The following is an 11906-nucleotide window of genomic DNA, read 5'->3' as shown; positions in this document are numbered from 1 at the left end:
ACCATTCACAAAAGTTCTTCTAGGGTGTATTTGCTCTTGGACATTGCCCTGCTTTTATCAGACCAGTTAAACCAAACCTACTTTAAAATATTCTATACAAAGACCCTACCACGCTAAGTTAAAACGAGCATTTCCGCTTTCATCAGATCATAAAGAAGTCATATGAGCAGAATTCATCCCAAATCATTTTCTCGTATTGTGGTAACAGTTAAGAGAATTGTGGAGTATGCAGTATAGGTGTGCACATGCAAAGTTCTTATCCGTTGGGTGAAATCAACAGATTACACATGTAACGTGAAAGGAAGTGGCACAACTGCTATATGGAGCTGACAAAATAACTGAATAGAAATAAGCTGCCTTTGGGAAGTAGGAAGGTTTGGGGTAGGCAAGCGAGGGATTTCCATTTTTCATCAAGTCCCATCTTGACTTTTTGTTTCTTTAAATTATATGCCGGCTTAACAATTTAAAAAGAGCCCAGAAAAACCCAGGCACATGAAACTTAAATACATCACAGGTGTTGTGGCAGGTTACATGGGGGCGTCATTTAATAAATGGAGCTAGAAAATTGGATATGAATATGGAAAGATTTCTGACCTCTACACAAAAACGTACTCCAGATGGATTGGGACAATCTTTTGTTAAGTAAACTCTACACCCAAAGTGGGGCTCAAACTTGCAACCCCAATATCAAGTCTCTACAGACTGAGCCAGCCAGGGGCCCCAGTGACAGTCAATCTCTGCGTCAACATGGCTAAACTATGGTAACCAGTTTTTGGCCAAACACCAGTCTAACTGCTGTGAAAGTACGTTTTAGACATGATTAACACTTAAAATACTATGACTAAAAGATCACTTTCCATAACATGGGTAGCTCTCATCCAGTTGAAGGCCTTTAGAGAACCTGAGGTCCACCAAGGAAGAAGGAATTCTGCCTCCAGACACACTCTTCCCTGAGTCTCCAGCCTGCCTACCTGCCCTTTGAAATTTGCCAGGCCCTACAATCTCTCTATATACATCCTATGTGTTGTATTTCGCTCAGAACTCTTAATACCTGGATTAAGCTCTTAGGTAACAAGAGCAAACCTTTAAAACTCTTAGTAAAAATATAGTTATCTTTGTATATTGTAGGGTGAAGATTTCCCAAATAAGACCAAAAATACTAATCATAAAAACTGACCAGCTTGATTACAATTATAAACTGCTACTTATAAAAGGTATAAAAGTTAAACAATACTTAACAATGAAAAGGTATTGACAAATGTTCATAATTCTACCCACTGATATGTCCTTTCTCAATCTGTCTCAATCTTTCAGACTTCACTTAGCATTTTTTTCATTTCTTTGCGAATTTTAATTGTCTTATCCATTTTTTGGCTACAGTATTTCTTTATATAGATCAGTTTCTCGGCAGAGAAGCCAGTGAGACTCTTCAGCATTACCAAATGTGACCTCTGGCACATATCCAGCTACCTAGCTTATGAACTCTTCTTTAACCAATCACAAAGCAGTCTAGAACCTTACAAAGAGCTCAGCCTTGAATTCTCTAAAAAGCATGCTTACTAATTCAAATTAATTAATTTCAGTTCTTTTAAAAGCAGCACTCAGACCACAGAAAACCGCCAACCAATATGGAACCTTTATTTTTAAGGTCATTTCTGTACATCTGGAGTATGAGAGTAATCCTCTTACAAACGGAACTGATTACTAGAATAAACGACGACGACAAAACCAAACTGGTATTTCATGTGAATCCACAGGAGTTTAAGCTTCAAATCCAGCCAAGAAGTTTGTTACAATCTCTTTCAGCTTCGCATCTGACTGTTCTGAGATCTTTCCATCAGTCCTATTTGGAAATGAAAAGCAGTTCATCAGTTCTGACCTAAACAGAAATCCAATGACTAGCTACAAAATTCAAAAGAATTTTAACAAGACTTTTTATTTTAAAATTTACAAAAAAGAGGCCATCAATTGTGTTCATACCTTATATTGCCCAACAGTGCCTGGTGTTGGCTGATAACATGAGCCAGGAAAGCATGCTCAAACTTTGTGATCTTGCTGGGCTCCAATTTATCAAGATACCCTCTCACACCAGCATAAATAACAGCCACTTGTTCTTCAATAGCCATGGGAGCTGAAAACAAAAAACGCCAAGTAAGTTGCTCAAATAAATAAATGCCACATTAACAAAGAGAAACTTACCTTTTCTAATTATTAATAATAATTATTATTTCTAATTATCTCTACATATCACATACTCTCACTTTCTCTGTGACAAACTCCACATTAATACTCTTTCCCATTTCTCTCCCCAGGAAACAGTTTTTTCCTTGTATTTGCAAGCCATAAAGTATAATCTTTGGGCATATTCCACAAGCACTGTTTATCATCTGGAAGCATGTATATGGTTTGAGGTATAAACAATTTGCTGAAACTTTACAGCAAGATAAATAAAAATCTGCCCAATTCCATTCTCTCAAAACCAAGGGGGAAAGGGACGGAGGAAGAGATCTAATAGGTTTTAATTCTTAAAAGAAAACTTTAAGTGTATTTAGTCAAGTTTTCCTGGTTATTCAAATAATGACAGACTGTACTAAAAGTACAACAGGCATCAATCACATTCAAACCACTGTATCTTTAATGAAAGAACACCATGTATTACTCTATGGGCTACTCCCAGGCCCTTACACACAGTACATACACTGGTGAAATGAAAGAACTCACAATACTGTCCTTGCTTCAGCAACTCAGTTAATCGCACACCACGACTCAAGAGTTGTTGAGTGGCAGCATCAAGGTCAGAACCGAACTGGGCAAAAGCAGCAACCTCACGATACTGGGCCAATTCCAGCTTCATGGTACCTGCCACCTGAAGTACGGAAATGGTCAATTCATGAAACAAAAAAATACTTAACCCACTGACAAAAAGCACTATACAAATACGTTATGATTTTAACCTAATGACAGCCCTTCTCTTTGACAAAGTGATGCAAATTACCTGCTTCATGGCCCTGGTTTGGGCAGCAGATCCAACACGGGACACAGACAAACCAACATTAATGGCAGGGCGGATACCTTTGTAGAACAATTCTGTTTCCAAGAAGATCTACAACATACATAGAATGCTAATAAGCTTAAAAAGCAAAAAACAAAACCCAACCACAACTATTTTCAAGATTAAGTAAAAAAACTGAAGCCCAACAACTCCAAGGAAAAATGTTAAGTGTCTTCTCATCATAAAGAGCCCCTCCAATCTTTCCCAGCACATATCAACTTACATACTCTATTGCTAAGATTAAGAGATGTGAGGAGAAAAAACAGGTGATGAATTTCTATTAAAATATATGCAGATGAAGTGATTTGACCTCTGAGATTTGCTTCAAAATTATCTAGGGCGGGGAACAGCGGTGGCTGTAAATGACACAAAAATGAAGTTCACTACACCACAAACTGAAATGGGTGAGAGATACGTGGGGTCATTACACTGTTCTCCGTACTCTTCTACACATTTGACATTTTCCACAGTAAAAGGCATTTAACAAATCAGTTCATCAACCCTAGTTCCAACCAATGCCTTGGAACCATCCAAAGCTTTTACATTTATCTTAATCATAAAGTAATACCTGTCCGTCAGTGATGGAAATGACATTTGTTGGAATGTAAGCAGACACATCACCAGCTTGTGTTTCTATGACTGGTAAAGCAGTCAAGGAGCCACCACCAAAAGCATCGTTCATTTTGGCTGCTCTCTCTAGCAGACGAGAGTGTAGGTAGAACACATCACCAGGATAGGCCTCACGACCAGGGGGCCGGCGGAGCAGCAGAGACATCTGACGATAAGCAACAGCCTACAGTACAGGAAAGGGTTATAAAGTTCAGTTACTCAAAGCTCAATTTGTCACCTTCAATTGTGGTGCAAACATACAAACAGATTCTAAAAATATATATCCTTTGACCTGTTTGGATAAGTCATCGTAGATGATCAAAGCATGTTTGCCATTATCTCTAAAATACTCTCCCATGGAACAGCCGGAATAAGGAGCCAGGTACTGAAGGGGAGCAGCATCAGAAGCAGTAGCTGAAACCACAATGGTGTACTTCATGGCATCTGGGAAGAAAATAAATTGTTAAGTTTCACTAGGTTATCAACATTTTGATTTTAGAGACTATTGTAATAAAAATTAAGTGCTTTACTAAGTAATTTATCAAAGTCAGATTAACTAGAGCCAAACAGCACCTATTTTAAAGAAACTGACAAAAACCTTAACATTTATTGTTGTTTTATACTTATTTTACTTATTGAACTACAGTAGTAGAAATTTCAGTTCATTGGGGACTAACTAAAACCAGCCTTCATCAAGTAGAAGCTATTCTAAGGTTAGCAACAATAGGACTCCCAGAGAACAATCAGACTAAAGTTCGTTCTTTCTGACTAGAGTTCGTTCGTTCTTTCTCTCTCTCTCTCTTTAAGTAAACCCTACCCTCGAGGGTTTGAACTCATGACTCCCAACCCCAAGAGTTGCATGCTCTACCAACTGAGCCAGCCAGGCATCCCTGGACTAAAGTTCTTTAATACCTGCATCTGTAAGTCGCTTCACCAACTGGGCAACAGTGGATCTCTTCTGACCAATAGCAACATAGATACAGTACAGCTTCTTCTTTTCATCAGTTCCATCATTGAAACGTTTCTGGTTAATGATTGTGTCAATAGCAATTGATGTTTTGCTTTAAAAAGAGAAGTAAACATAAATCTTAGTAAATACTTCAAAGGATTTCTCAACTTAAATTTCAGTACTACTTCTAATCCTCATCACATTCCACTCTCCCCATATATCCAAAGCATTTACCATTCCAAGCCTAAAAAGTAATCTTTCCACAAGTAAATTTTAATTAGAATGTTTAACAAGCTTTACCCAGTCTGTCGGTCACCAATAATCAGCTCACGCTGACCACGACCAATTGGCACCAAGCTATCCACAGCCTTAATGCCAGTCTGCATTGGTTCGCGCACAGAGATTCGAGGAATGATCCCAGGGGCTTTCAGGCCAACTCGCCTACGCATCTTGGAACCAATTGGACCCTGTTAAACAATAAAAAGGAGCCCCCAAATCAATCAGTTTTGATGTCTGTTAGAAGCTACAACCACATCTAATAACCGTTAAACGTACCTTTCCATCAATGGCATTACCAAGGGCATCCACAACACGGCCTAAAAGCTCCTCACCAACGGGAACATCCACAATGGCTCCTGTTCTCTTCACAATATCTCCTTCCTTAATTAGTTTATCATTTCCAAACACGACAACCCCAACATTGTCAGGTTCCAAGTTCAGAGACATACCCTACACAAAACACACAATTGAACCCCCATGAAGCCTGAGTAGTACTTCTTCCCATGTCAACACTACAGGATATGAAAACAGCTAGCAAAAAAAAAAAAAAAAAGTAGTATTGTACTTTAGATCTGGTTTGCTCAAGTATTTTTACGACAAACAACCTTCTTTGGTCAAGACTTAAAACAGCAACATGTTCCCCTGAATAATCCTAGGACGGCATCATGATGTGCCTAACATGCTCCTTTACCGCATCCTCAAGGAACCAAAGAAGCAAAGAAACTGAACAGGTCAAGCTTTTTTCACGGCATTTCTTTTGTCTATGGCTTTTAAACCAGGTGATCAGTATGAAATAAAGTGATCAACTGGAAATTTTAAGACACAGTTGATTTACATCTTTTTATCTGTGAGTAGTGCCATAAAGTTTAAAAAATTATAATAAGAACTCATCAGGTTAGTAGAAATTGAAATTAAAAGCTACCCAAACAAGGACAAAATGCCATAATGTAACAGTGGTGGGTCATCTCTCATCATTACAACTTTAATTCAAAATGTAAGATTTTTAGGTCCCTAATCATTACTCAGGAAAAAGGCTATTCCAGGAACGGAGTCTGTTCAGTAATTAAAGCTCTGTAGAAGTACTTAGAACAAACAGATGAGTATCATGGAATTTCACTGCAAGTAACGTTCAATACAAGTCACTAACCACATGTGGCTATTTAAAATTTGAATTAACACCATCTTACAGAAGTCAGAGAACTTACTCTTCTTTCCAATTAACACATCTCTACATATCACCCACTCTTTCTCTGTGAGAACTCCACACTGTACACACTCAATAGCCTTACGTGTAAAATAGTTATCATACTTAAACAGCACAGACATAAAATATTTCCATCACTGCAGGAAGTTCTACTAGACAATACTAGACTCTTAGATCTTAAAAGCTAAAAAGAAACTCAGAGTTCATTTATTTCAGCCTCACCTTTCAAAGCTATGTAACATGTATACACAGAAGATACAAGAGGCTAAATTTTTTGCCAAGGTCTTACAGCTATGGAGAAAACGTTTGGCTCTGTAATTATTCTTCCATATCAAGGCTTTCACCATACCCATCACTAGCCAGAGGACTAAGACTGTCTTTTCCCAGGCGTGCTGAGTGGGTAATCCTCCCCCTCCCCCTCCCCTGCCTGGGGTCTACCCAGGTATCATGCTCTGCTTTTCTCAGAAAACCCATGACTCCTACCATTTGTTTTCATCCCACTGGCCAACTAGGCTCAACCTAATAGAAAGTAGATTTCTATCATCGGAGGGCTTCTGATAACTATACCACTAGCTTAACAATAATAGGTCTACTCTTACAAGAAATACAAAGTCAATGACTTTCAACTTTCCACCAGAAATGAATTTAGTTGAAAGTTTGTAATGCTTTTGTATAAGACGATCCTAATGGCTATAAAACAGACTTCTTAGAATTTGGCTGAAGGTTTCCTCAATTTTTTAATTTCAGCACTAGTGGCTACAATTTCTGTATACATCAGTCCCTAAAGTAAAAACCAAAACCCTTAAGTTTATTCTTTTCACAATCTATGATAATGACTAAATACTGAAGAAGTTGAGATTTAAAGTTAAAATACAAAAAACACTAGCACAATCTCTGAATTACTAAATAAATAACTCAGAGACCAAACCTAAAACACCAAATCTCATTTTATAATTTACCTTTAAACCTGAAGAAAACTCTACCATTTCTTCTGCCTGAACATTTCTCAGCCCATGTACACGGGCAATACCATCACCAATGCTTAGGACACGCCCAGTCTCTTCAAGGTCAACAGAGGTATCAGCTCCAAGAATACGCTCTTCAAGGATAGAGGACACTTCGGCAGTGCCTATTGAAAGAAAAATTCCATTGCAAAAATAGCCTTGTCTCAAGATCTTTTTAAAACCCATTTCCCCAGGGGCGCCTGGGTGGCACAGCGGTTAAGCGTCTGGTTAAGCGTCTGCCTTCGGCTCAGGGCGTGATCCCGGCGTTATAGGATTGAGCCCCCCATCAGGCTCCTCCACTATGAGCCTGCTTCTTCCTCTCCCACTCCCCCTGCTTGTGTTCCCTCTCTCACTGGCTGTCTCTATCTCTGTCAAATAAATAAATAAAATCTTTAAAAAAAAATAAAAAAATAAAAAAATAAAACCCATTTCCCCAACAACATAAAAACTATAATTTTATAATCACAATAACAGAATTATTCTAAAATGTAATATGCATAGTTCTATTCAAAAAAGCTTGATATCTACCACTACTACAAATACAAATCCAAGTGACTGAGAGAAAATTTCACAAGACAAATGTAAACCAGATAAGAAGGTAATCAAATTAAGCAACACCATTATAATAAGAACTTTCGCCTTCTACTCCTTTGGTTTAATTTCTAAGAAATTTCTATCTATGCTGAAATCTTACTTTTTGGCTAAACTCTGCAGGAAGCTTAAAAATGCAATCTGTTGTTTTTTTGTTTTTTTTTAAGTAGGCCTTATACGCCCAGTATGGAGCCCAACAAGGGGCTTACACTCATGACCCTGAGATGGAGACCCGAGCTGAAATCGAGAGTGGGACACTTAACCGACTCAGCCATCCAGGCACCCCAAAAATGCAATCTATTTTTAAAAGCAACTGTTAACAAAGTATAAATATCTTTCCCTTTAAAGACATGCAAATACTCACTATTCTTCATCTTAGCATGTGGGAGATTTATGTATTCACTTGTTTAATCTTTAGTTCAAAAGCTCCACTCACACATCCCCAAAGGAATTCCCTAACCTACAGCATCTTCCCATGTCACCTCCCCACTTCTCTATTTGCAATGTGCAAATTTATAGGTTGCCACGTATAGATCAGCAGCTATCACCTTCAAAACACATGAAGGTGAAAGTTGTTTACTTTTTTCTAATGTTTTTTAGTAGAGGAAAAATACATCTTTCATATTTCAGAAAGGATACCCACCACCTGAATGTGTACTTTGTTTCCACCCAGGGATATTATATCAGGATAAAAAAAAGCTATAGTATCATGAAAAAAGAAGTATTTCACTAGAACAAGAGAACCTACCAAGGCAGGGCTAAATGGCACATTACAGGCAAAGAATCTGAGATTTGTAGCAACTAAAATTAAGAGAAAAAAATTAACAAATGAAAATTAAAAAAAAGTTACTTAACCTATGTAACTTATTTTTTCCCTTAATGACAAGGCAATAAGTGTGGTGTATGTAGACTTAGAAATAATAACTTACCCGTCTTCTGAAGACGAGTGTTAGAGGCATGGAGGTTCCTTGCAGCAATGAAAGAGGATCCCAAAGCATTTTTGGAGACCTAGTGTATAAACATTTTTAAAAAGTTTATTTAAAAAAAAAAAAGCCTATAATAAAACTGGCAAGCTTAAACAAATGTGGGTTTAGTTTGCTCAAATTATCAGTTTGATCACATTATCAGTGAAAATATTAATTATATTCAAAAATTTTGCTTAAAATTGGAAGGCTATTAATCACATGACAAAATAGCTTTTGATATATGCAAAAATGTATTAAGCGCTCCTGGTAACACTAAGTATTTTATAAAAAGCATATTTTAAAAACCAACAGTTACCAATTATCTTTTCCTTTAAAGGCATCAGGTACTATTATTTCATTTTTAGATATATTTCAGCTGAACTGTGGAAATTCTCAGTAAGATAAACTGCTTCCTAAAAGGGGGAAATATCAATACATATCCTATTTTACTTAAAAAACAAACAAACAAAAATTAAATTAGTAAATGTTGGAGTTTTATTAGAAATTAAGTATGGCTTGGACTCTTTTTTTTTTTTTTTTTGTCTTGACTTCGACAAAGCCTACAGCAATCTGGACCCCTGCTTTCTCCAAGTTGTAACAAAGTGATTGGTCACCGTCAATTCTGAACCTACTACTTTCTATAGGACCGGATGAAAACCGTTAAAAATGTTTTTTGCGAATAGTTGTATTAGAACAGTAAAATAGCCAGTACTGATAGTACGTTTAACATGGAAAAAGTAAGTAAACGCAAGCCTTAACTTCAAGGGCGATAAGGAAGGGCATTGACCTTTACAGGCATTTTCCAACCTATGTTCTACCTTGAGTTCTCAATCACTGTCTGACGATTCCTCAAGTACGAAATCTTAACACATGTCAAAGTACCACTGCACAAAGTCTTCTTTCTGCCTGAGACAATTTAGGCTTCACTGCTGTCACGGTATCGGCCACATGAAATGTACATTTGCACTGTACGGCGTTTCACAATCGTTTCAGTATTCAGCACTGAGATCGCCTACTTAAGTATTCAGAAAAGCACCTTCATTTATTGCTTTCCCCTGAACCGATCTCCGAGCAGAGGTGAAATGCCGGGGCGTGCTGACCTTCATACAATGTCAGGCTTCCCTAGGTCGCTTCAACTGGAGCTACCAACAGTGCTAACCTTCAGTGGGGCAGTCCCGGTGAACCAGGGGGAACAAGCCTAGCCGTTTCAGAGCAGCCGTCGGAGAGCAAGCGCCCCGGCCCTGACCTTCACCCACGGCCCCCTCTCGGACAGCTCTCAACTGAAGTCGTGAACACCCCCTGAGGCCCCATCTCTGGACAGCATCAAGGTCACCACCTCCCCTGCACAGCTCAACACCGTCCCGCACCGATGGCGAGCAACAGGGCCCTTGCGCCGCCGCCCAGCCCAAGGCCGAGCAGCCAGCAGTGCAAGATGGCGGCACCCGTCAGCCCCTCACCCTCCATGCAGCAAGAGCTCTCGAGTCAGCACATTACCAGCCACCTGCCGGGCCACCTCCCTGCCGCCGGTTCCCCGCACTCACCAGCCCTGCCCGCCGAGGAAGGGCGCGGGCTACCGCCGCGGCAACGCGCACGGACAGCATCTTTGCAGGATCTCCTCGGGTTGCTCCTCTGCAGCTGCAGCCTCCGGACCAACAGGGACAAAATGGCTGAGCGGCGAGGAAGGTCAAGGCAGCCGGCCCACCTGACCCGGAAGTACCGCCCCTCGCGTTCACCCACCAGACGCGAATCTGCCTTTTGCGGGAGGGTTGGGGGCGGGGTTACTTTTTTAAAGTATTGTTTTTAGATTTAAACTTAAAAATGAGCGATTAGACCTTTGTCAACTTCGGCCCAGGCTTTCGTTAGAGATTTATTTTGACCTATTGAGTTGACCTTGTGGTTGCCCCTGGCGACGATGTGGGTAGCGGAACCCCCTACGATGCGGTTTTCGGGCCCAGTCAGGGCTGGGGACTGTGTAGGCGTCACCTTGTACTGGGACGCAGCTGGTTTGAAGGTGACAGGAGGCTGATGATGTGGAGTCCGAGATTACAGCTTTTAAAGCCTTGTAGCAAAGTAAACAGTTATCACCGGGGGCTTGCGAAACTGGTTAATCCGTGGATCCCTGGTCCCACCCCCAGACCCTCTTAAAGTCGAAAATTTGGAGCAATCTGAATTTTTGAGAGGCACCCACACCATTCTAGGTGATCCATTACGCACTCAAGTTCGAAAGTCGCAGTTCTTTTAGAGTCTATCTAAATGAAATCTGTATATTGGAACAAATTGTTTAAAAATGGTAACAAACACAAGGAGTTAAAGAAGAGTGGTTGCCAGCTCTACTGAGAATTGTGCAGGATCAGAAGTCTTAGCCGAGACTGGACTAGGATTCAAGGTCTCCTCTACCAACAGCTAGTTTCAGGACAGCAGGGACTATGCTTTTACATTTCGAATAAGTTGGGGACGGTTGAGCCTCCGCCCTGGGCTCAGGTCATGATCCCGGGATCCTTGGATAGAGTCCCGCATGGGGCTCCCTGTTCAGTGGGGAGTCTGCTTCTCCCTCTACTCTATCCCCCTGCTGGCCTGCTTGTGATCTCTCTCTCAAATAAATAAAATCTTTAAAAAAAATAAATTTGGAATAAAATGTAAATGATAGGAGTGCCTGGATGGCTCAGTTAAGCCTCAGCCTTTGGCTGAGGTCAGGATCCCAGATTCCTGGGATGTAGCCCTGTGTCTGGCTCCTTGCTCAGCCGGGAGCCTGCTTCTCCCTCTCCCTCTGCTGCTCCCCCTGCTTGTGCTCTCTCTCACATGCTCTCTCTCTACCAATAAATAGAATCTTTAAAAAAACAATAAAATAAAATGGAAAGGATGAAGAAAAAACACCTTCCTATACCGACACATCAACATTGGGGCAGAACTTCCCCACCCACACATGCACAGAATCTTTGTGATACTGATTTTTATGATATGCACAGAATTGTTGAGGGGGAGATATGGGGTGTCTTATCTGGTTTACACCCAAAACCTTAATTTGGGTGGGGCATATGAATATCTGGATTAAAAGGGTCATGTCCTAAAATATAGCTTGCAAATGTATAGTCAACAATCTCTTATCTAATACTCAACTCCGTTTTCAAGGTGAGCATCCTTCTCGTCATGGGTAAGAGTAGGCTAACAGAAAAAAAAAAAATGGTTTGTAAAAACAGAAAGGTTGGAGCCGTATTTTGTGAAATTTGTAGTGATGAAAGTGGACAAAGGGCAT

The 11906-nt window shown here is 40.0% G+C and overlaps 1 protein-coding gene across 1 annotated transcript; it reads right to left on the bottom strand.

The window, feature by feature from the left end:
- Window positions 1-1614: 1614 nt before the first annotated feature.
- Window positions 1615-11066, bottom strand: ATP5F1A (ATP synthase F1 subunit alpha). The gene is made up of 12 exons (XM_026496238.3): window positions 10195-11066; window positions 8618-8696; window positions 7053-7222; window positions 5166-5339; window positions 4911-5077; window positions 4574-4722; window positions 3954-4105; window positions 3621-3845; window positions 2996-3103; window positions 2722-2866; window positions 1981-2131; window positions 1615-1843 (listed from the first exon to the last, which is right to left on the bottom strand). The coding sequence occupies exons 1-12, from the start codon at window positions 10252-10254 to the stop codon at window positions 1762-1764; spliced, it is 1662 nt and encodes a 553-aa protein (XP_026352023.1). The 5' UTR covers window positions 10255-11066; the 3' UTR covers window positions 1615-1761.
- Between the last annotated feature and the right edge of the window lie 840 nt (window positions 11067-11906).

This window comes from Ursus arctos, unplaced genomic scaffold (genome assembly GCF_023065955.2).
Source record: "Ursus arctos isolate Adak ecotype North America unplaced genomic scaffold, UrsArc2.0 scaffold_17, whole genome shotgun sequence".
Lineage (NCBI taxonomy): Eukaryota > Metazoa > Chordata > Mammalia > Carnivora > Ursidae > Ursus > Ursus arctos.
Note: the sequence above shows the minus strand (reverse complement) of the source record. Positions and strands in the feature narration are given on the sequence as shown.

Bases quoted from the DNA above. Each gene is read 5' to 3' on its own strand.
- ATP5F1A (XM_026496238.3), bottom strand. From the start codon at position 10,254: ATGCTGTCCGTGCGCGTTGCCGCGGCGGTAGCCCGCGCCCTTCCTCGG. The intron at 4,723-4,910 runs GTAAAGCTTGTT...CTCTTTTTAAAG, and splicing joins ATTGGTGACCGACAGACTGG to CAAAACATCAATTGCTATTG. The intron at 2,132-2,721 runs GTGAGTTCTTTC...TTTTGTTTTCAG, and splicing joins GCTGAAGCAAGGACAGTATT to CTCCCATGGCTATTGAAGAA.